At 40.1% G+C, this 24,659-nt stretch overlaps 1 protein-coding gene across 7 annotated transcripts in view; it reads right to left on the bottom strand.

The window, feature by feature from the left end:
• LOC117248554 (uncharacterized) overlaps positions 1-24,659 on the bottom strand; it is a 140,509-nt gene that overhangs the window by 42,307 nt on the left and 73,543 nt on the right. For all 7 annotated transcript variants that reach the window (XM_078176149.1, XM_033613748.2, XM_078176151.1 and 4 more), the window contains 11 exons: positions 22,611-22,646; positions 16,027-16,089; positions 15,908-15,952; positions 12,966-12,998; positions 9,028-9,066; positions 8,862-8,906; positions 8,060-8,095; positions 6,327-6,371; positions 5,288-5,341; positions 4,754-4,807; positions 405-476 (listed from right to left, as the gene is read on the bottom strand). In XM_078176149.1, the coding sequence (XP_078032275.1) occupies positions 405-476; positions 4,754-4,807; positions 5,288-5,341; positions 6,327-6,371; positions 8,060-8,095; positions 8,862-8,906; positions 9,028-9,066; positions 12,966-12,998; positions 15,908-15,952; positions 16,027-16,089; positions 22,611-22,646 (522 nt within the window). The remainder of the gene's footprint in view (positions 1-404; positions 477-4,753; positions 4,808-5,287; positions 5,342-6,326; positions 6,372-8,059; positions 8,096-8,861; positions 8,907-9,027; positions 9,067-12,965; positions 12,999-15,907; positions 15,953-16,026; positions 16,090-22,610; positions 22,647-24,659) is intronic.

Here is a 24,659-nt window from a genome sequence, read left to right as displayed (position 1 = left end):
GACTGAGGTCGTGCCTGCACTTGTGCTGCTTTTTGGGGATGCTGTAATGAACATTTCTATATGCAAAGCCATGTCCATAAAAGAGAGTGCTTCAACAGCTATAAGCTCCAAAGTGGGAGGATAGGTGATTACCCAGGCTGAGGTTATCCAATGGTGGATTACTTAATGGCGCTGCATCTCCATAATGTCATGGCAGCTACGCAGCTAGAGGAGCTAGCATCCTCTACTTGTCTGCCACAGTTCCAGCTGTTTGTAGATGATCTATGCTCCGTGAACTTCTGTTGAATTATCTTCTGTTATTTTCCCTGTTCTATACAGTTTCTACTTCTGTGCCCTGTGACTTGAGGGCTGAAGCCAACGAGGTCAAGATGAAAGTGAATGTCTAAATTTGATTTGGTACCCACCATATATCCACCTGCAGGCTCTCCAGGCTCACCCTTAGGTCCCGGTGGCCCCATCACTCCACCAGAGTCCCCCTACAAAGAGGAAGACAGATAGTATTCAGGAGTTTCTCTGTAGACAAAATGTCAGACTGGCTCTGTCATCTCAGCAATGCAAAGGATGTGCTGTTTTACACACAGAGAGTTCAACAGGGAAGGTTGGAAACTGCTGTCCATGAGGCAGACACTGCTTTTTGTTTCTGTCTCAAATATGTTTGCTGACTCATGTCAAGGATACAAGTTTAATGTCCTACGGAAAGAGGAAAACTGGCTTCTTTTTCATTTCCCCCCCAAAATGAACTTGCACCATCCATTTTAGTGCCCTAGTGCTACTGTCTTTCAGCAACGTAAGTGACATGGCTCTAAGGATGGCAGCGCATCTATGTTCCTGGTGTTCTTTGTTCCCCAGCTCAATATTCTCTCAATAGTATTTTTCACAAGAAATATTTCTTTTTTTTCTTTATTACACAACAAAAACAAATAATGTTTGTGACATTGACATGTAAGTCACAACAGCATAATAAAATAATACAATAATTGAAAAATAATAAGATAATGAAACAAAATCTGCTTATGTAAATACACATTCTTAAAGCCTTAAGGATTTGTGTATCTATTGATTATTATTCCAGTCCAGTGTCGTCTTTTTGAGTCTTGTATTAAGTCCACTTTTCCCATTTTCTTTCTAGTTGTGCTTCTTGTAGTCTCAGTATGTGTCAATTTCTCAATTAAAAAGATTTCTTCCACAATTGTTAGCTGCTGGTCCTTCGTTGGTGGTGTTTCTTTACCCCAGTTCTGCTAGTATTAAGTATTTTGCTAGGCTGTCTATGCAGTAGACAGATGTAAATACTTTTATATGACGAGAGAAAACAAAGAAAAAGGGCTGTGGCATTTGCTTTTGCTCAAGAGGTAGAAAACCCACAACTACCAGACTGCACTGTATAGCACCACACCAATGAACACTCCCAGTGGTGGGTGACTTAAAGCCAGTCGCTTGTCCGCAAAACAATATAGCAGCCAGCTGGAAACAAACAATCGTGCTTTACAGTTAAACAGCAAGTTAAAATATGTTTCTGAAAACAATTTATGTGAAGAATTAGGCAAGGCAGTAACAGAATCTTGGTTCATGTTTAATCAGCACCACTATTACCAAACACGATTTCCAAACAAATATAACATGCTAACATTATTAGCACAAGCCTATGGCATTTTACATTGTATAAATTAGCCTAGCGATGAGTAGTCTCACCACCAGACAATCAGAGATCTCCGCCTTCTGATAGTCTGGGGACACTCCTTTCTAAAGTGTGTTTAACACACCGGAGAAAACGGCCGGCAACAAAGCAACGCCTCTTGCATTTTTGAAAAGGACACGCCCTCCCGGAAATGTGCGCTCCCCCTTTTCTCGTTTGCAAGGAAACAAACACACAGAGAGCTTGAAAATAGATGCCGAGAGATTTAACTCTGTTTTATCAAACATGTGCTCAGTCCACAAGATTGTGGAAATGAAGGATTTACAGCGACTTTGTTTAAAACTTTTAACACAGTCAAACTACAGTATGTTTACGAGCACAAGAGTTCAGCGAGCCACCGAAGGACCGCCCTGCAGATTTACTATTGGTTCTGCAACGTAGAGAGTTTTTTTAAACTCTGAAATTGTATCTGCCCATCTAAACACAAAATCAGGGAGAAAGACTGACTTGTGAGTCTAAGCGATGAGTGGAGATTTATTAATAAATCACACTAAATGTGATAAATCACACACAAGACTTAAAATGCTATTTTTGTGGAGGCTTTATTAACTACACAATTTCTTGTTTCTTATCTGTGAAATTAAAGTAAATAAAAGCTTTGTTTCCACTGAGGGAAATGGTTTCAGCTTACAAAACATAACGTATGCATCACCACAAAGTGTAGTTACATTTCTGGGGAGGTGCATGTCAAGCTAAGGCATAGGGTACATCGACGCAGAGCCTGCTGTAGGTGCAGCGACATTCAATGCAGAAGTATAAATTTTGCCGTAGTTTTACTGTTTGATGTCAGTAATTTCAGCCTCCGTTTTTCACAATACAAGAAACAGTATGGTACCCTCTTCCTGTTCACAAACTCTCGTATTACAGCCAAACAGTGCACGAAAATATGTTTCTGAAGACATTTTAGGCAAAAAATACACAATATAGTAAAAGAATCTTGGTTTATATTTGATCGCCACTGCTTATTTCTATCGTTTGATCTAAATTTGGTCTGAGTTTGAGAGAAAGATCTCGATCCACTTCTGTAATTTTTTATGTCTATAGTGGCGACAGGCATTTAAAATTGAGGAAGTACAATCCATAGTTTGAGCGACAGTCGAAGAGCCAGCAAAAATTTGTGGCAAAACAGATTTTTACTACTTAAACTGCATTTGAAAAGTCCATATACCTTCATTCTTTTTCAGTGTTAACTGTTAAGATAGCCCTAACCAATCTCTTACAATGTTGAGTTTATATCAAGAGACATGGGACCCTAGAAACACAGGGATAACCCCCTATTGGTGGCACATGGGAGAAGTTTATAGTCACGGCTTTCTTCCAGATACCCCTTTCTAGAAGGAAACTCAACATGTTAACCCAATACACGTTTTTCCCCCGAACCTTAACCAAAAAAACAAAAAAAAAACAACAAAAAACAGAAAGTCATGGACACACACTTAGCTCAACAGCCTACAGATGGCAGTGTCAGTCAGTTCTCTACTTTGGACTACTACACTCAGATTAATTTTGATTAAATTTTGTACAAATACTACCAGTTCCCCTAGGATGAATCCTACTGACTTTAATGATCCTCTGACTTTTTCCAGTGGCATCATCAGGTCAAAGTTTGAGTTTGCCCAATACTTCATTAAATTACCAACTGCCTGAAAAACTAATGCAACCCAGTCTCCTAGAAATTACGTTTGTATGTTACTCAACTGCTTTCTTAATTACACTGTTATGGCAACATAATCGCTGCCTGGATTGTGTTGAGAGACAACAATTTTATCAGGTTACAAAACACAACATTCATGTACTATGTAGATTCTGTAAGGAGGTGGTGGATGACGAGCCTACCAAGTGCAGGACCTTGACACCAGGATTTCATGTTTGCATCCAGACTCTTGTCTTAGGTTTAGGCAACAAACGCACTTTGGCTAAGGTTAGCAAAATATCCTGAAATTGGTTAAATGTTAATAAAAAAGGTGATAATATTAAAAAAATAATAATATTGTAGTCAATACAAGTGGATAGTGCAGATCGCCTATTTTGATAGAAAACAACTGGAATATGTTGTCAGTAAACATTTTGCTGATATTTTTGCCATTTGCCAAATACGCTTATTAGCAACGTTTCCCCATTGTCTTGACTACAAACTAATTTGCTCTGCATTACATTTATCTCAAAACATATTATGTGTTTAAATATGAAGGTAATTTTTAGGGAGACACGGCTGGCTGATGACATTCCCACCAGCCTCAGCTGTACTTTCCCTTTAGTGCTAATTAGCAAATTCATAGTAGCATGCCACCAGGCTGAACCACAATGGTGAACATGGCAAACATTATCTTCTAAAAATCAGCATGTTAGCATAGTCACTGTAAGGATGGTAGTCTGCTGACATTTAGCTCAAAGCACCGCTGTGCCTAAAAACAGAACGGAGCCTGTAAGGCAGATTTCTTTTAGGTATCTACAGAGCTTGGCAGAAGCTAAGCCCCCTGCCCCCAGTGTTTATGCTAAGCTAAGATACCCGTCTCCTGGCTCCAGCTTCATATTCAACATACAGACATTGTTCTTTCACATTTTCTTTGTTTATATACCACCACATGAATGTACAACCAGTGCTGCCTCTTGGATCAGGGGTAACAGCAGTGCAGCAAAGATGACAAAGGAGGATTATAAATGTGAATGAATGCAGGAGGCTTAAGCACTTTAGGTTTCCCTTCTCTGTCCTTGAGTGTAACAGAGTAACTCCAGCGGGTGGGGAGTCTTGAGTACAGCTTTGTTTGTTTTGACAAGTGACAAACCCCATCAAATATGCATGTCAATTGCACACTTCTCCACTTTCGGCACAGTATTGGGAACAAATCCTTGTGCAAGAAGAAACTTGTGTACAAATAACAACGTAGTCAGAGGCGTCAGAGGTGAGAACACAAAGTTACAACATGATTGAGAATGGCATGCAGGGCGCGCAATCTGAAAGGTGTCTTCACAAGTTGTCTAGCATGTTCAACCTGTGATAAAACATCACAGCTTCATATTTTTTCTTTGAGGTGAGAACTTGATTTGAAGTTTACCTACCTTTTCTCCTTTCAGGCCATCTCTCCCAGGCACCCCTGACTCCCCTGGCGAGCCCTGTAAACAGTGGTGAAAAGAGACACATCTATCACCAGGCCTTCATCTCCTCACACACATTTATCTCCTCCTCCTCACTGCTTCAGCGGGCTGCCGTGTTCCAACATAATTTCCCTTAGCCAGGATTTATGAAATGCCTCTTTTCCCTCCCTGCTTTTGAGTAAAGACAGATGCTCATTACCGAAGCAGGTGTGGAGAACAGATTGAGCCTCTGCCTCCGTTCCTGGCATAAAGCGCTTAGATTTGCCTCTTTCCACTAATTAATTCTTAAATTTGATTACTGATCGTCTGTGTAAAAATTCTGGACTTTTCTCCCTACTTCCTCTCTGTCCCTGCCTGTTGAGGTTTATCTGTTTATCTCTCTCTTTCATTTTGGCAGGCTGAGTTAGAGAGTAGAGGATATGGCAAGGTGACAGATAAGGCAATGAAAGAAAGGAAGGCTTGACATGAAGTGCTCGTGTCTAGCGCCAATATACTTACTGGCTCGCCTGGGAGTCCTGGGAGTCCAGTGGGTCCAGGCAGGCCTTGCTTGCCCTGGCAAAACACAAAGGGAAACCAATACTTTGGGCTATTTTCTCCTTTTGTTTGGTGACAGAATTGCCTGGCTTTCAAATGTAGCTGCCCAGCCAGCAACACTGTGGACACGACTTTCGGGAGTATTTCAAATAACAGTGTTGTTGAAGTGCCGCCCCTGCTACTTTTTTAATAAAGCACCGCTAGTTTCATGGCAATTACTGTACGCTGGGGCTATCATCATGACAGAGCAGCGGTAGGTTTGCATGCACACGTTATTTCAAATAAAAGCTGATATCCTGGTTGTGCTGTTATTCTAGATAAGCTCTTTATATGCATTCCCCTTTTTGAGTCATTATTGTCTTTGTATACATGGATGAACTGAACGATCCACATATTACCATGGAAACTGAGCTTACATTGAATGATGACAACTGAGAAAAGGAGTACACAAGCAACAGCATCCTGGCTGCTATCAATATACACCTTTTTATGATTGGAATTTAAAGGTATCTGCACTATTATGACTGTTTCATAATGTTTTCATGAACCAAGTAAAAAAAAAAACTCTTGTATGCTCAATTATGAGAGTTTTCAGTATATTATTTTGCATGAATTGGTTAACAGTGAACACACTCACAATACTTCTATCAACTAATATAAGCATCATCTTCTTATAAGTGTAATATGCAGTAATTTATTTGCATTTATCTCCATTTTCACTGAAACCCTGACACCTTACTGAGATGTTTACTGTACATTTCCATATGCCAGTTGATACTGGCTTGAAGCAGCTGTTATGATCAAGTTTTACAAGTGACATTAACTTATCTAAGATACTGTCCAACTTTTAAAAGATTAAAATTTTAAATAGTTTTCTTTCCAATTCTATTTATGAGCCACACCTGAGTAGCCTTCGTCTCACTGTTGTTTATGTTTAGCAGGTTTACACAGTTTGACCTACTGTAAGTGGCACAGCTGACATAAGATAAATACAAAAACTCACCTCTGGTCCTTGATCTCCCTTGAGTCCTGGAGGCCCCATGTTTCCCTGTTACAGCACCAAAAGAAATGGCGAGTGAGAAGTATGGGGGAGGCAGGAAAATGGAGGAGAAAAAAATTAGGTCTGTCACAACAGAATATCTGAATTCAAGATACAAAAGTTTGGAGAGGCATAAAAGTCGACAACAAGAACAGAATTACTGTGGTGTGTCGAGATTTTAGGCTCTCTGACAACAGCTCAGAAATATCAGAATGGATGCCTATAATTTCTAACATGTTGTAGTCAAAGAAAAATCTCTTCTACAATAAAAATGGCTTTGATCAACAACCCTGTTGCACGGAGGGCTTCACAGAGTCACACTCGACGGACATAAAAGACTTTGGAGCCTTATTTTGTTGGCAGCACAGACTGTATAAAAGAAGTGGGCGTAGCCACCGTAAGGTCACATCTTGTTTTGTTGTCTCCTGTTTTGAAGCTTCGAGTTTGACATTTTGGCCATTGTCATCTTGGTTTTATAGAGACAGAGGAAACCGTATCAGGATGAGAAGGTGGAGCTGGGAGGGCGCAAGGGATGGATCTGACTGAGGTTACAGCCACACTAATATATTTTTGTTTATTGCTACCTTTACGCCTACTGTCCACGCTACTCTGGGGTTTTGGAACCCCTAAAACAGACCTTTTGAAATGCTGCAGACCCTGCTTTAGTTTGAAAAGTCTGGGGCTGCATTTTAGTATCAATAAGCTGAAAAGGAGACTTGAAAACGACGATGGAGACGCCTTTGTTCGCTTCCTGATTGGGTCTTATCAGCCACAACATGACAAGCAAAAACACTACAGCTGGGTCTACACACCTTGTGATTTTATCTTTCTTGTGTGGGTAACGTTACTTTCCCATTACCATGGCTTTCTCCGGCAATGGATAGCGCTCCAAGTACTGCTCTGATATATCATTGCAGACTGCCATCTGTTTTCTGCCACCTTGACCCCCTTATACTCATGACACTTTCAGTAAAAGCTCCACCACAAGCAAAGAAATCTCTGGTCTTACTTTTCACCATCTCTGTAGTACTTTCTGTAATTAAGAAACCAACAGCAGAGAAGACAATCCGCTATCTGTTTATACCGGCACACACATGCCCAGTGTACGTGGATGGTTATGTGATGTGCGTTAACAGGTTTGTTAGTTTAACAGAGATTATTTCTGAAACGGCACTAAAAAAGCCTGTGTGTATAGAGATCGTTTTCATTTTAAAAGGCGTTTTAAAACAAAAATCTATTAGTGTGGATGTAGCCTAAGAACCTGAGGACACACTGGTCGCTGTGGTAGCGACTTGTCAATCACAAGCCCTACAACATACCCCAACATACCTTTCTCGTCTATTTCACTCTAACTGGGTGCATTTTTTACGGAATTAACATCATGCTGTATTGGAGAAAACCTAAACGTAGCGACAGAGACCTTAAACTCATTAAGAAAATGTATGAGGTATGAGGTAATAAATCAAGTGAGAATTAGGGTCATATTCTCATAGACTTCTATTCCATCAGACTTCATCTGGCAAACAGTGGAGTCGCCCCCTGCTGGCCATTAGAAATAATGCAACTTTAAGGCGCTTTTGCATCGGCTTCACTTTCCAGACCCAGAGGCTACGTCGACGTCTTTTATACCATCTATGGTTGGCAGTGGATATTGATGCTCAGGTTCTAGTGCAAGTGCAAAGTCTTCGACAATTTACCTTGAAGCCTTGCGGCCCTTGAGCTCCTCTCTCCCCCTGTAGAAAGTAAAGAAGACAGAGAACCATCATTCCTCAAGACATGCATAAAGAAAATAGTCAAGTAAGCCATTCCTCCTGCTGACTGGGGTACGGCTTAAAAAATTTCCTTAAGGACCTTCATGAAGTTAGCTTTCATACTGTGTGAAGGTTAAGAACAGTTTTTCCTTTGCTAAGTTTGCCTCTTTGTTCTGGGAATGTGAATACAATCAAAGCAGTAACTTTTTCAGAAAAAAGAATTACCTCTGAGATACCATACAGAACATTTCTTGCTCTTGCCTTCATACCACTTACACTCATCATGGTCGTATGCTGAGTATTTGGTTTTGATGTCTGCTACAATTCAGTAAATCTTCTTTAATTTGCAGATTCTTATTTTCTCTATGTGTAATTTGTTTTTTCTTTTTCATTTATCTGACAAATCTTTTGATGTTTGGTCAATAGCTGCATCAGTGGCCTTTGTAATCTGCTTGCCTCGAGTAGATGCATCTGTTGTTTTGAGGTCCAAACAATAATTGTACACCAATTTATTCTGCGCTCCACCCTCTGCGGAGCACAAAGATGACATGGTACTCATCTGAACAGCAGGTGATGTTCAATTGTTCTTTTCGAACCAAATGTCAATACTGCTTTTGTTGATGTTACATAATAACAAATGGAAACATTTTTCCTGCTGTGCTGTCAAATGTTGGATGAAATGAAAACTAATACTGAGTTTCTTATGTTTAAATTGTATTCACTGAGAAACAACAAGGGAAATAGTTACCTGATCTCCTTTTTCTCCCTTTTGGGTCTTCTCCTTCATTTCATCCTCAAACACAGGAGAAAGCAGACCACTTTAAAATCTGACGGAAGTCTACTTTGTATACAATTTGAAGAGGAACCACAAATACATAAACATTTCAAGTTTTATGATATAATCAGCTGCTTACAGTTCCAGAGATCTGTCTTAATCCGTGAGCTGTCATCACCTACAAGTAATAAAAAGAGAGAGAGAGAGAGAGAGAGACGAATTTTCCTTAAACAGACTCCACTGATCTCTCAATTACATCAAGTAAAAATCAGAAAGAAACTATTCTGATTGATTCAAAGGCATTATAGAAGTAACAACTTTTTCTTGATTCACAAATATATAATAAATCTCGACAGAATGTTTTTCTATTTCTTTTATATCTTTAGTAAAGCTCGGAAAAGAGGAAAGGGGAAAGGTCAAGACCAACCAGCTGAGGTGGACTGATGCCGGGAACTAATACAGGTGAAAAGGCGAAATGGCAAATCAAAGAAGCAATTACGAGGATTCAAAGTTTTTCTATAAAGCTACAATATCATTCTCTGTACAGGTTACACATCAAGTCAAAGAGCTGCCATTACCATCACAGCGGATCAGAATGTGATCTGATAGTACTTGATGTTGTAAATACACCAAGGACACACTGAAGATTAACTGCTATTCAATGGCTAAACTATACTTGAAAGTGACCACATTGAACACAAGTGTACAACCGATGAGGCTTGGGCTTTATCTGTTTTTTTCATACCTTCAAATCTTCCTGACACCGGGATATATGGTATACAATGGGTTTGTGTAATAAAATGCTACTTATGGACCATAGAATAGTGAAAAAAGATGGGATACGGTTTATAGTTAAATTACCTTTGTTGGATTATTAATAATTACAAATCAGGAATCATGATGTCTAGTTTTGATATTATTTATTCTTTTCTTCTGTTGTCAGCTCAAACCTCTTTAAAATAAGAGTAAAATGGAACCTCCTGCATGTACTCTCATTATATAACCGACACGCCACTGAGCTGATGAAGTCCTTGAACCAGACTTTCCTAAATTCATAAATATTCTTTAGCCTTTCTCCTATAGATTCTTGCTGGAGAACCTGATGACAGATAATGTACAGTACAGATAATGTACTACTTACAAGTAGTAGTAGATCATACCCATTTCTGGTAGTCCCAACTGTCCAGTTGAAACCCCGCCCATGACGAGCACAGACACGGATACAGGTAATTTAATTGACTGAACACATACAGATACAGATAGTGATGTACTCATTAAACTCTATCAGCAACGTTATCCCCATAGCTCGCAGTCGCCTTTTTTTTTTGGTCGCTCAGGTGCCTGTCCTACCAGTAGACTGACCTCTGGTGGCACTTACTGTGCACTACATCACTTTAATACAGCATCTCCATATCAGTTGAAAAGAAAGACAAGTGTCTGTATTTTTGAAAATCATACCTCCTGGATTTTTAAATACCGTTATACTGTAATACCTTTATACTACCCAAGCCTAATGCAAACGCTTTTTTAATACACAAATTTATGGATAGAAAATTATGTTCAGTATTCCAGTTGGCTGATGGCCTCTTTCCGACTGCACAAAAAGGTTTCAAAAGCCAATGTTTAAAGCCCAATGTATTAAAAACTGAGCAAAGCAATCTGGAGAGCAAATCTAATTATCTATCTATAATCATCAGAACTCATTACATCTAAATGCCCTCAGGCCTTTTGTGTTGTGTTAACTGCATGTTTCACCCCCATATGCAGTTAGAACCAGTTTAGTCTTGGGTGGTTTTAGCATAATGATCAAAGAAGCAAGAGACAACAGAAGCAATCTTGGAACTGAAAGCTGTATACAGATGGGGAACATTTTGATGCCTACATGGCATGTTTTCCTTTGTCCACCTGTGCTGGTGCCCTTGTTTCCAAAGTCATGTGTGCCAGTGAGCCCTCTGAGAGTGTTACTGTGATTAAAGGCTACACAAATTATCCTGACATGGAGCCCTTTTTCAGCGGCAATGGTCAAAAAAAAAAAAAAAAAAAAAAAAAAAAATCAGTAAGGCACTGAATACCTCCGCTGCCCTAATGGAGTGTCCGCTGTGTCTCAGTTCCATCAGTATCAACACTTTCTGTGAGTGTTTTTTTTTTTTTCTCAAGAGACTGGAAACACTGATAAACACCTTTTACTCAGCATAACTTGGAAAAACAGATTCAGTTTAATAGATTATAAAACTCTATTGTAAAGCAATACAGGCACCATAAAAAGCAGGACAGTCTCATAGTTGAAAAGACTGTTTTGCCACTTTAAGGGCACTGGGGGAAGTGATGGCCATGCATGCCTGCAAGCACTGCTCCTCCCCGTCACTAATAAACAGAGGCACAAGAAGGTTTATGAAGGGAGGGTAATGATCCAAACCCTTGCTTCTGCTGTGTAAGGGAAATCAATGCTTAACTGCCAAAATTATCTGCCATGGGAAAGCAGAGAGCACAGACAGAGACTGGTACTAAATATTCAAACAGCCTCATTTATCAAATGACTAATGTTTTCCCCTCTGCTGTGTGCCATAGCACTGTATACATCTCCTATATCCTGGGTGGCCCATGCCTCACCACACAAAAATGACAAAACACAACTGAGTGTTTCAGTTTAGATAGAACACTTCTTTATCTTCCTCCCCCAGTTGAAATGAAATGCAAGGGAAAGAGACAACTATTCAAAAATAATTGCAAAGCAAGACCTCAGTGTTTTGAACGGCCATTAAAACTGCCTACATTGATATCTATTCTTATTAAGGGGGTAGACTTTTTGTTGGTTAGACAGAAACCAGTGAAACCAGTGGAGGGTGAGTGATATTTGTTCGCTGTATAATTAAGTTGTCAAATTTCCATATGAATCACTCACTAACAAGCAATGAGAATAAGAATGAAAGCCATCAAACTTTGTTTCCAAGCTCATGTCTGAAGCCTTCAGAGGCTCAATAGGCAGCAAGTCTTTAGAACAAAACCCATTAGGACAGAGTCATCTAAATGTCAAATGCCTCACTTTATGACACTCATGCTCCAACACCATGTTTTTATTTGACACTTTTTAATTTCTTTTTTTTTTTTTTTTAAGTGTATTAATAGTTGCAGCATGCCTTCAGAGTCATTACAGCCCCCTCGCAGATCTTTTACCGATTTGTCATGGTGTGTTTTTGACTTAAAAATGTCTCAGCAATGAGTTCTACCATCCCAGCACCACCCACCCTGTGTCACCTTCAGTGCAAATCAGACAGCCACCATGACGTCAGGGTTTCTCTGTTTTTATCTGTTTCTCCACTAAAAGCCAGTGTCTTCCAACAAAAATCCTTTTACTGTAATTTACAATTACGCACATTATAAACAGGTCGTGTCCTGCATGGCCCCCATTAATTCACACCATAAAGTTTTTTTTTTTTGGTTCCGAAAGATAACGACATCAGTGGGTGATGGCTACTGCAAATGCGTTAATTTGATACTAGATATAAAAAAAAAAAAATCACAGTTCGCAGCTCTCAGTGCCTGTGCAAGCTATTTTGTGCAAATTTCTTTGCTGTGTACACTCCTAAAAAAAAAAAATCACTCAGTGGGAGCTTGCTGCCAAATATCAGTAAGTTCATTACCTGAAAAGAAATGAAGCTCAACACAACTAATCTCAACTGTCTTAAAAATGCTGCCCATGTTTTATGCCTTTTATCAACACTGATCCATTGTTTGTACAGGAAAAAAATGTTTTTAAACCACATATTTAAAGATAGAACAAATCTGCAGGCTTGTCAGAGAATGGAAGTTGGTTACAAGATGACATGCCACCATGTTGGAGTTGTGACAGCGAGGGTAAACACTGCACTGCTGTTGATATTCCCTCCCTGGTCCCCAAATGTTTTATAGTTGGATGTGAACAGCTCACTGACGCACTATTTTTTTAAATGTTGGTGGCAGAGAACAAAGCAAAGAGTTTAAAATAATTTCTTTTAGTTATCCAATATGTGGCGCTCCATATGACAAAACCTCATACTTATTGACAATCAACAACATTTTATACTATATTGGACTTACAGGACCAGGAGGACCAGGAGGACCAACATCACCCTGAAAATACCACAGAAACATTATCATTACATACATGCATTAATTAATACATAGTGTAAGGGAGTGACAGACAGAGAAGCAAACAGACAGTGACAAAAAAACAGGTACCAAAATAGAAAAAAGAAATACACAGAGTAAAAATTGCACTTGAGAAACTACTTCTGAAACCAAGTCGCCACAGGTGACCTCAAACATCAATAGGTTTTGGAGCAACAACAAAGGAGGCAATAACATGACCAGACTTCAGAGAAAATACTGACTAACTCAAGTGATGCGAGAAGAGCCATGAGATGAGGGGAAAGAAAACATTAAAGAAAAGCACTCTTCAGTGGTGCGCATTTCATGTGCATCATGTAGACTGTACTTAGCGTGTGTGTGTGTGTGTGTGTGTGTGTGTGTGTGTGTGTATACTTTTTAATGGGAGCTCCAGGGAACCATAGACGGTTCTTAATTGTGATGCATTGCATTTGGGAGCCTCCATTCTTCTATTCATAATTTACAAGCTATAACTTTCATGCTTTTAATAAAACAAGAAGACGCAGCATAACATCTGCTTATATATGGTACTATAAACAACTAAAAAGCACTGTGAGAGTACATGCTGTACCATTCAAGGCCTACACAATTCTCTAAATGTGTAATTTTGAAAAGGTTTAGAAGTTTTAATCCCCATCTGGATCTGGATCAAAGTACACATGATGATAGACTATCATGCTGATTTTTGGAAAATACCTTAATCCTGTGAACATAAGGACTTTAATTAAGGGTTTATCTCCAGTAGGGGTGTAAATCATAAGTTTCCTCATGCTATTATATCAATTCTTTGGACAACAATCATTTTTTTGGCTAATATTACAAAGTCTGCCACAATATGACTTCGATTCAGTTCAACTAAGGGACCTACCATCAGTATGAGACTGTATCAGTTAATATTGTGTCTTTTTTTTTCAGCCCTTTAACACGTAATGTTGAGGAAGGAGGAGTGCTTAGACGGAAATGGTGACACATGAGCCATCAAAATTTCAAAATAAAGTTGATGGTATGTATCAATGTGCTCACTTTGCATCAGGGATACTGGATCATTGATCACTGAATCAATGTATCGATCCAGATGCATTATTCTCATTTAATTTATTTAAACACTTTTGGCTAGCTTGCCATCATCAAGTCAAGGTTTTTAGCCAAACTAGATGGATGGTTTTGGGGATGGTAGTGTTGTTTGGTTCATCACTTGGGTACAGATGGAAGTATCAGAGTCTGATGGATTGCCATGACATTTTGTATAGCTATTCATGGTTCGCAGAGGACGAATCCTACTGACTTTGGTGATCCCTTGACTCTTCCTCTAGCACTATAATGAGGTTGAAATGCTTGTGTTTTAGTGAAATACCTCCGCAACTATTGGATGGATTGTCATGAAATTTTCCACAGTGCTCATACAATCAATTCTAACAACTTCTGTGATCCTCTGGTTTTTCATCAAATGCCACCAGAAGGTCAAAGTTGTCATGCAACTTGTAAAATGTCTCAAGATCTACAAAATAGATTCACTCAGTTAAACATTATAACTCTATTAAATAGGTATAGTGGTTGTAAGTGTTACAGATATAGGTTAGAAGGCACCTGTAACACCAACTACCATGTTTAGACTGCTGTTTTCCACTGAAAATAACTGTTTGTTATTATGCGGCGACATGTGGATGAGCTGACTTTATCGGGAGGCGGAGGGTATGGAGGATGGCATTACTTCTAAGTGAGACAGCTGCCAACAACATCCATTGTTCATTAGCAAGCCATCGAGGTGTTTTGAGCGGGATATCTGGCCCCAAACTTGGGTGTTTATTAGCGACCCTCCGCTGGCTTTTGTGCTACCAAACGCAGGTATTTTAAGCCAAAAAAGGATTTTTTCCTTACCATAACCAAGTGGTGTTTGTGCCTAAATATAACCAGATGTTAACCAATAAAGATTTGCTAGTGGCTGGTAATTTGAACATACTTGCTAGTGTAGCAGGAGCCTTACAGCCTATATCTACAACACTGATAATCAATACTCATTCCTACATAATAGAGTGCTAACATTTAAAATGGATGATAGATTGGCACAAAACTGTACGCAGACAGCCATGGTTCCTGTATCCAACCATTTATTCTAATGGTACATGATGGTGGATCTGTCTGCATCAAACAATAATATGTCCCTCCTTGACACATGACAACATGTACAACCATAAAATGATGTTTATGTTTATATTTATTAATGAAGGGACAATGCACATTAATAAACATGAGCTCTTGGGTCCATCATGTAAATGTGCCAGATTTAGCCATACAGGCTCATTTTCATCTGCAGTCCTTGGCAGGTTGATGGCTTATAAAAAACATTAGAGGCAAACATACAAAAGGCAAAAGCACATCAACAAAACAATGACAACCGGAGGGCACATAAAAAACATTAAAGAAAAACATACAAAAGCACATCGGCGGAGACAATTACTGGAACAGTGACATAACAGCTACTCCAAATCATGACAGCATAATGTCCACACACACACACACACACACACACACTCAAACAGATGCATAAACTGTCATCATGAATCCTGCTTACAGGAACAAAGGACACAAACAAAAGCATCTATAAAAATCAACAAAAAAACACCAACAGATTTATTATTTGCTGCTAAATGATTTCAAAGACCTGTGGAGGTTTCACAGACTTGAAGATAACTAACTCAAAAGGTGTAACCTCTGAGATCTGGTAATTATATCGCTTGAACTATCTTACCTCCACCACCTCTAGCTCATCTCCCCTCCACCACCACACACACACTCACACACACAGGCTGAGTCCCAGTGAGCACAAACAGAGGGAATCATCACGTATGACACTTGACATTGATGTGACTTACTTTTTGTCCTTTCATCCCGCCAGCCCCCTCGGCACCTGGCTGACCCTGTGGGAGGAGGCCTTGGTTAATGACTCTGTAACATGACGGCATTGTAAATGTCACTGCAGGAAAATACGTACGGGCTCTCCTCTCTCTCCTTTCTCCCCTTTCCCCCCTGGGACTGCAGACTCACCCCTCTCCACCTGTATGTGAACAGAGCAGATCATTGACAGTGACTGACAGCAAATGCAGGGCAAAAAGACAGAGAGCTCAGAGAGTGAAACTTGGGCAAGGGCAGACGCCAGGAATAAGTAATCAAAACACTATACAGTATCAAGTCATCCCAGAATAAACCAGTTTGTAATCATGGTGGGAAAAGGAACACTGTGTGACTCTGTGATACTATGGTGTTAAAAGGATAATGATCAAACCCCTGTTGCATTGCAGCACGTTTCCACGTTAAAATCATACCCCGGTCTGCCAATAGATGGCACTTTATGACTGCTGGTGAGCTGTCCATGGAGTATTTTTAATAGGATTTCTTCCTGTCAGTTATGTGGAGAGTACTCTGAGTAAACACAACTGTAAAACAAATGTACTCGCACCTTGGTCAAGACACACAGTGAATGAATAATTAAAAAGATTTGTATAGAACATTGTTATATACATATAGACAGTACAACGTCTCTCATCCTTAAAGCCTCAGCAGAAGACTTATCATACTGCATGCATGTCTCACCATCTTATAACCAGGTATTATTTTAGCTACATAGCAGATGTGTGGCAAATCATTCGTCAAATGCATCTGGAGTAGCAGAAATGCATTGTTTCACATGTCCAGGCTTAATAAACCTCATCTGTTGTGAAATGTGTGTTCCTTTTCCAAACACACAAAACAGAGGGCTAAAAAAAATATAGCTTTTTCATCAAAGATTATTCTTGTTTAGTATGACATGTGTGCAGATTCGTAGGGAACGCTTCAGATACTCTGTGCTGAGACATTATGGAGCATCTGTTTAGCAATCTGAGAAGACAGAGAGACATCTGAGAGAGGTTGCAGCATATTTGCACACTCCTTAGTGGCGCCTGGACTCTAACAAACAATAATTGCCATTCAGTCTCAGCCCCTCCCCCATGCCTTCCAATAGCTAACAGCGGCCACTGTAATGCCATTCATTTAATGAGATATAGTCACTGTTTCCCCATCCAAATTATGAGCTGTTATTAAGTCAGGACACTGCTGCCATGTATGAACAGATGGATTGTCCTATTAATATTTTAAGCAGAGAGGATGGACTGGTGGCAAAATTGACTTTGAGTGCTAATTGAATTCTGTTCAGTTGTATCAACCACATGGGAACTCAATGATTTCACCACCATAAGACAAGATAAGAGATATGATAAAACTTCATTTATACCGAGGAAAACTGCTGGTTTTACCATAATCTTATCAACTATAGTGTGTCATTGTTGGCATGCTATGAGTCAGTCCTTAAAGTCCCCCCACAGACATGTTTTTAAGTATGTAGCAATACTCTGCAATGATTAATATCGTGTTTACCATGGTTTTCCTACATAAAAACTAAAATTAAAAAAAGCAATTTATTTATTGAGAAATTATGGATTTGGTCTCATGTCCCACCCAATTCCGAAGCCCCATTAGTCTGAAAAATGTCCCACTGGAACGAAAGCCCATTTCTCCGATGGCCCATTATCCCAAAAATAAACATCAACTGCTACAAAGTCCCATTTCTCCAAAAATACACACTCTCTGCAGTTAGCGTCAGTTTGCTAGTGGTGTTTGAGCCACTGATCCTGGGTGTTTTTGACCAACCCTTCGCGGCATTTCTGAGCAGCATTTGAGCCACCGATCTTAGGAATTCTTAATCGAAGCGTCACTGCTTTTCCAGCGACTCTTGTGCCACCAAAGGGGGGTGTTTCAATCCAAAATGTGATCTTTTCTTCACCATAACCGATTGGTTTTTATGCCTGCACCTAACCACACAGTCACTACAGCGTTGTTGACAAATGTAAAGTATCCGCAGTTTTCAGAAAAGTACACTGCAAACATTTTTTCTGGCGATTGGGCTGTCTAGGAGCAGGGAGTGTGTATTGTCAGAGAAATGGGACTTCTGAGAAATGGGCGTTTGCTTTGGGGACAAATGAGCTTTCAGTTCAAGAGGACTTTTTTTTAGATGGGAATTTGGACATCGGAATGATAGGCAGTACCCCGTCACGGTGGCTAGCGTTAGCGTTAGAGGAAACACTGGATAGATATCTGTTATGATGGAGTTTCTGGTAGATAGCTGATGGAAGCTCCAGGATCTGTTTTACATCCAAAAACTACACTCTCTGACATGTTTGCTGTCCAACATTTACTATGCCAATGCTAACTGCGCTGGAGGTTTCAGGTTTCTTTGCTGTGTGTGAAAGTCTGTTCCCCGATCAATATGTCTACTGGACAGCGATTGGTTTTTACATTAATGGTGTACTGAATCTAGCTTGCCCAGGGAATGTTTGAATCTCAAATTCTAGGGAGGTGCACAGACATCGCCTCCTTCAGTAGAGGAATGTGAAAACACCTCTCTAGTGACAAACTTTGCACAGATACAAGTCAGTGTGGTCAAGGTTGGACATTCTGGGGGACATAAACAGAAGAAAATCCCGTTTTTGAGTGAAGAGGATCTTTAAAAAAGGCAGCTCACAATGCAGTATTCATCATACAGTAACTGTAAAACACATACTGTACTGTGAACATAATATTGTTTTCCACTGACTTATGACTCAATGTAAATCACATCTGATGAAAAATTAGGGTTAGTCCGCAATGCCACTTGCTGTAAATATGCTGTGCACTGTATTCTGTCATAGACTCATGGCAAAAAAATTATCGCTATCATTGCTAGATCTCCATGGAACATCATTCAAAGTCAATTTATTGGCAGAGAGGAATATAACAAGTTAATAAACCTTTCAAATGAGATTAACTGCAGCACTGCCAGTATTTATCCAGATTATCTCTGTATTTACACAATGAGAAAGCCCAGCGTGTTTAGGACAGGGAACTGGTCCACCTGTGGAAGTCTATGGGTGATATGTTGACTTTGAGCCTGTTTGCATCCCACTCAGTCTCTCTATCAAAATCTGCAGTGTTCTGTCTGAGCCCATTTGAGACTGTCAGCGGGAGATACAGTTATGGAGACATGATTCATGAGGACACCGTCTTCCCGGCACATCATGCACGGCACAGACCTTTTGTTTTTCAGTTTAAAACATTCACACTCTGCTGAGTGAGTGAGAGGGGGGCTCAGCTCACACAGATGTTGCATGAGCTGCAGTTTAGTCCTGCTTGCGTCTGTTTTGTCCAAACTAAAAAATGCACAAGGGTGGCCACTGAGAAGTCAGGGGGAATCTGTGATGCTGCTCAATTATTACTGCTCCTGGGAAATGTAGCTTTCCATTCCTCACTGAGGGGTGACAGTTCAGCTTCTCCAACGGATCGTGTTGGATTGTGTTAATTCCTTTGAGCACGTGGCTATGCTTGTTTTGTTTTAGCATATTAAAATGTGAAGTGATCCGCTGGGACAGGGGAGTTTACTCGTCACACACAGTAAGCATGAATTTACAATGACAAAAGCAAAGACGTATCCTTAATGTAAGGGCATGACTAATTCATGGCAAGGCTGGCATGCATATTTGATGTAAGCATTGATGTATGTGATGTTTCTCAACACCACCTAACTATAATCAGCAAGTGAACAATCCCACAACAAATACTTTTATCATAATATTAGCTGCAACCAGTATCTCTATAGCAGCTCTCTGTCAGTAGGTTGAAAAAAATATTTCTTTGGCAGCCAATTTTTTTGCCTTAGGAGGCAGAAATTTAGTATGGAGGCTAAGGATGTGTGTGTGAAGTTGTGTGTTCGTGTTCATGCCAATTGCCTACGGTTGGGCGGGACAGCGGGAGTGGCCTATAACAAAAAGGCACATAACTTCCAAATGGATTCACAGAGAAGATCATGAGCCAAAGGACAGCTCATTAACTGTCCATGCCAACTGGCATAAAGGGCGTGGGGAGCTATAACACAAAGGCGCATAACTTCTAAATGGATTTATGTATGACCAAACTTGTAATGACCAAACTTAACAGAAAAAGACACATACAGATAAATAGACATACACACACACACACACATTTTTGCCACGTATCATTATAGGACTGTTGCGATAACCTCAGTACTGCAACACAGCGAGACTGACAAACCAACTGCAGGGGATGGCAAGCAGCCACTACAACAGGTATAAGGCACTGAGCGTTTATTCTGCACTCAACACTGTGCACTGTTTTTTTTCTGGTCACCGAGAGTTAAGAGTTCTAAACTTTGGGTCAAGCTCTGCAGCCGCTCATCAATGTCACGTTTTCCCTTTCCATCTATAACAGATGAGAGGGGCGAGACAAATACCACAATGACCAGCCGATACATGACCAACCGTCACATTGCTGAGCAACAACCACAACTATGGAAGAGAAATGAACACTGAAGTCACAGACTGGTGGGTCTGTCCTCCCTCCCTATGTGCTTCAGCATCCCCTTCATCCAGAGCAGGTATTTTACCTTGTGCCAACACTTTTATTTGTCTCTACTTTTTCTGCACTTTTGCTATTTTTCAATAGTGATATATTTTTTTATTGTAAATCGCTTAATTTAATAACTTAATTTAACCTTTAATACCCTTTTTCTCTTTCTGTATTCTTTATTATGTTTTATATTTTATTGCTCTGTACAGCACTTTGAATGGCCCTTGTGTATGAATGTGCTATACAAATAAAGCTGCCTTGCCTTGCCTTGCCTGCCTTACTTCTGCCAATATTTTGTATCATAGCAACCAGACGCAACCAAAGTATCTCAGCCGGAAAAGGCTGTGCACCTTATTGCACCTCATTGCCTGTCTGTGTTCTGCATTTAACAATGAACAAGTTTTTATTTGTTTTCAAACTGTGTCATAGTATTCATTTAGCTAAAATCAGGATAAATTAAGTAATTTGCCATGCATGCAAATTTAACAGTTTGGTAATACCATTTATTATGCTGTTGAGCCACACTTAATCACTGATGGGGAAATTCCTTCACTGCAACAGAATTACATCACTGTGCTAGTGGCAAGTGTTTGTGAGGTTGTGTGCGTGTGTGACATGCATGAATTCATGGATGCATGCATGCACGTGGACACAGCTATTGCATATACTTTTTTAATCATAATGCAATCTTTAATCTAATCTGAGATGGGCTGCTTTGGTATCCTGCAGGCCTTGTCACCTGCAGATGTTACTCTCCCTTTCATCATTCTGAAATCAGTCTGTAGTTGCAAGCTCCAGCGAGCCTGGGGGTTTACTTTCCAAGAACTTGTAAACTTTTACCCACACTGCTGAACAATAATTATTTGTCACCGTCACACGAAATTAGCTTTATGTGTATTTTTCTTCACTGTGTTCAAACTCAGCTGGTCATTTATTTAATAAAAGACCAATGAAAGCAAAAAAGCCATTGCAAAAATTATGCTGAACCCACAAATTCAGAGCTATTTCCTTTCTGCCAAGTGAAGGTTTGAGTTTTACAGCTTCATTTTTATGATAAGAGACTGATACGAGTGAGATAATAAAGCTGCAACTCAGTAGCCAATTAGTGAAAACTCATGAAAACGTAACCAAGGTAATCTCCGATTGTCATCTTATTCTGAAGTATGATTTAATAGGGCATTGTAATACTGTCATTTTTCATCCAAATGAAACCACTATCCATTGTGCCTCCACCTATGGTACACCGACTGCAATCCCATTTGTTTTGAGGTATAATAAGTGTCCTCATACAGACAACTTTCTTTTTCAAGGTTGGCCAGCTGACACTTCTCCTTCCTCTGGGCAGAGGGAGCAGGAGGAATTCTGCGGCCTGAGCTGACACCCCAGCAAACGACGCACCTATACATCAAATGAACAGCTGCGGTCAGGAGGTTGTCCACTACACAATAGCTTTCACTCTCAGCATGATCACAAGTGGGCCACTGGAGGCCTGGTGGGTGGTGGGGGCTGAGAGGGGTAGCGCTGGGGAAGCAGGTAGCAACAAAGACAGTAGGAGGCCTGGTAGAGGTCCATGTCTGAGGGTTTTTTACACCGCATATCTCATGTGCCTCTGGTGAGCTACAGCACCCCTGGGCTTCATGAAAATGATTGCAGAACCCTTTTTGCAAAAGCATTGTATGTAATGGCCATCTGTCTGTTTGGAGTGTGAGCTCTGAGTCACGCTGTGCGGCGCTGCAGGAGGTGCAGGGTGGGAACAGCTATTTAACTTGCACAACAGATAGGCTACAATTGAGTGAAAGGTGCCATTTCCGACGAGGGAGATCCGTTCCTGACTGCAAACAGAAAAAATGTCAGTCAAGGACAGAGGTCTGGTCACACAGACGTCCAACTTGTATTGGCTGGCTTCTCGGGACAGCCACTTACACGCGGTATGTCTTTATACAGACAACACAGTGCAAATGATTAAACTTCTCGCCTATTTGGGGGACTGCTACAATGAACGCTGCTCAGTCATCTTGACAATTCACCCTTGCTGGAAGTGCAGGTAAGGGACGGTTTATCAAACGGGGAGACAGCTCAAATCTACTTTAAATGCCATGTGTCAGTACTTTGTTTTGTGATGAACAATGTTTTGAGTGATACCTTGACACTTGCTCCGTCTGGGGTTCCTGGGGGACCCTGTAATTACAAGCAATAAAAAAGTCTCTTTACACAGAGAAAAGATAAAAGGATTTCACAAAAAGACAATGAAATGAATGCTTGTGAACCGGACATACGTAATTTATTTTTCGTCATCAGTTTTTAACCTTCCCAAGCATTTCCTGACCTTTATTTAAATTGGCAAGTTTGCTTGAAAAACATCCAGATTTTTATAGCAAAGGTCTTTTGTATTATATTTCCTAACCTTTGCACTAATGTTAGTTCTCATAAAGACGTGGCTGGCCCCCAGCAGTCTATAGATTATCTTTGAGTGTGTCTTTGTTGCATGCCTTTCACAAACTCTCCTGTTGTCGTGCAATGCTAATTTGACTTTGAAAAATAACCGCTGCCCCCTCAACTGCGAGCACTGTCCTGCTGCCAATGGACAAGAGAGAGTGATGCCCTGGTGTGTGTGTGTTTTGAATAGATGATTTTGCCCCTGAGATCTACCTCAGCAAAACAGGTGACTCATAAATGCCAATACCAGGGGACGGAGGAAAAGCTGGCACATGCTAAGGGTATCATCAGGACATTGCCATTTAGAAATGTCACACCTTCTCCATCCTGTCTTTCTTTTGTCCTACGGCTTTGTGTCCTACAACTTTATGAGTTATTAAGGAGGCAGGGAATGCATTGAGTCATGCGGGAGAGGTTAACAGTGAGTGGCTCAATTATACCAAAGATAATTGAACCTATTGAGCAGAACGGTGATAGAAGCAGAACAGAATCTTCCTGGATTTCTGGATGAATAAAGTAAGACAAACCCTATGTCCTGATCAAGAGCATAATCAGGGCGATAGTGCATGAAAATAATTGGACACCCAAAGCATCAGAGCTACATGATGCCTAAACACTCCCGTTTGTCCTGACATCAGAGCAGTTAAGGGTCTGACAGGCTGTCTCCTTTAACACATCGTGGTGTTTGTGGCCTTTACTGTGTGGGTCACTACACAAACACACAAACAGCGTCTAGTATTGGTTTGGATGCCTGAGGAAAACACCATAATTCAAGGAGTCAACGGGCCTTATAGGCAGACTTGTCCTACTCATCAATACAAGCATTCTCAGGAGCTACCTTAATATACCCCTTGTGGTTTCGTGCTAATAATACAGCAGTATGGGAGAGTGGGAGAAGATTTTAAAGCAATCAATACAGCCTAAGCATGGAATTAATGCACAAAGTTTCCAGAGATGTTTCACTTTGAAGAGTGTAATTGCTCTGTTTAAGCTGGATTTTGTATTGCATGTCTGTTACACTGATTGACTGTTTGCTTTAATATGCTTTTATAATTGTGATCAACTTTTTTTTGTAATGTGTCCAATTTTAGCCAGGTCTCAATTGAAATAGGCATGGGAAATCTCAGGTGAATTCTTGGTCAAATAAAGTTAAACTGAAATTGATTTTAAATGGTAGAAAAGCTAGAAAATAAGGTACTGTTCAGTGTGCTGCTGTATTGCGCTGTCTGAGCCAAGCTTTCAGGGTTTGTCATTTGGTTTGAAATCACAGCAGACATGTAGATCAGGTAATTTTTCCCTATTGTGAGATGAATGTAATATACTACAATATATAGTATGTCCAGCAGATTTTGAAGGAGTTCATCTTTTTTTTCTTAAAAGAAAAACTTCACCCCCAAAGTGATCATTTGTTTATCATTTACTCACCTCGTGCTACATTTAATTCAGGAAGACAATTTATTTTTCGCTTATGCCTCGACAGTGAAAGAAGAATCCAAAAATGGGAAAGAAATCTTGATGAACTCAATTCATTGGGGGACCACATTTAACAACAGTACAACTAAATAAAAACATCCGTTTAACTCTCACACAACTCATACAGTATAATCCAAGTCACATTTAGTCAGTCTTATGCTCAGTACTTCCCAAACACAAGCATTCTTGTGAAAACTTTACAATGAAAAAGTCCAGTGTGTAGGATTTAGGGTGTTTTCACGCCTGCCCTGTTTGGTTCGGATCAGCCGAACTCAAGTTCAT

Source organism: Epinephelus lanceolatus, chromosome 17 (assembly GCF_041903045.1).
Source record: "Epinephelus lanceolatus isolate andai-2023 chromosome 17, ASM4190304v1, whole genome shotgun sequence".
Taxonomy (NCBI): domain Eukaryota; kingdom Metazoa; phylum Chordata; class Actinopteri; order Perciformes; family Serranidae; genus Epinephelus; species Epinephelus lanceolatus.
The sequence above is the reverse complement of the archived record's forward strand: the minus strand, read 5'-3'. Positions and strand labels throughout refer to the sequence as shown.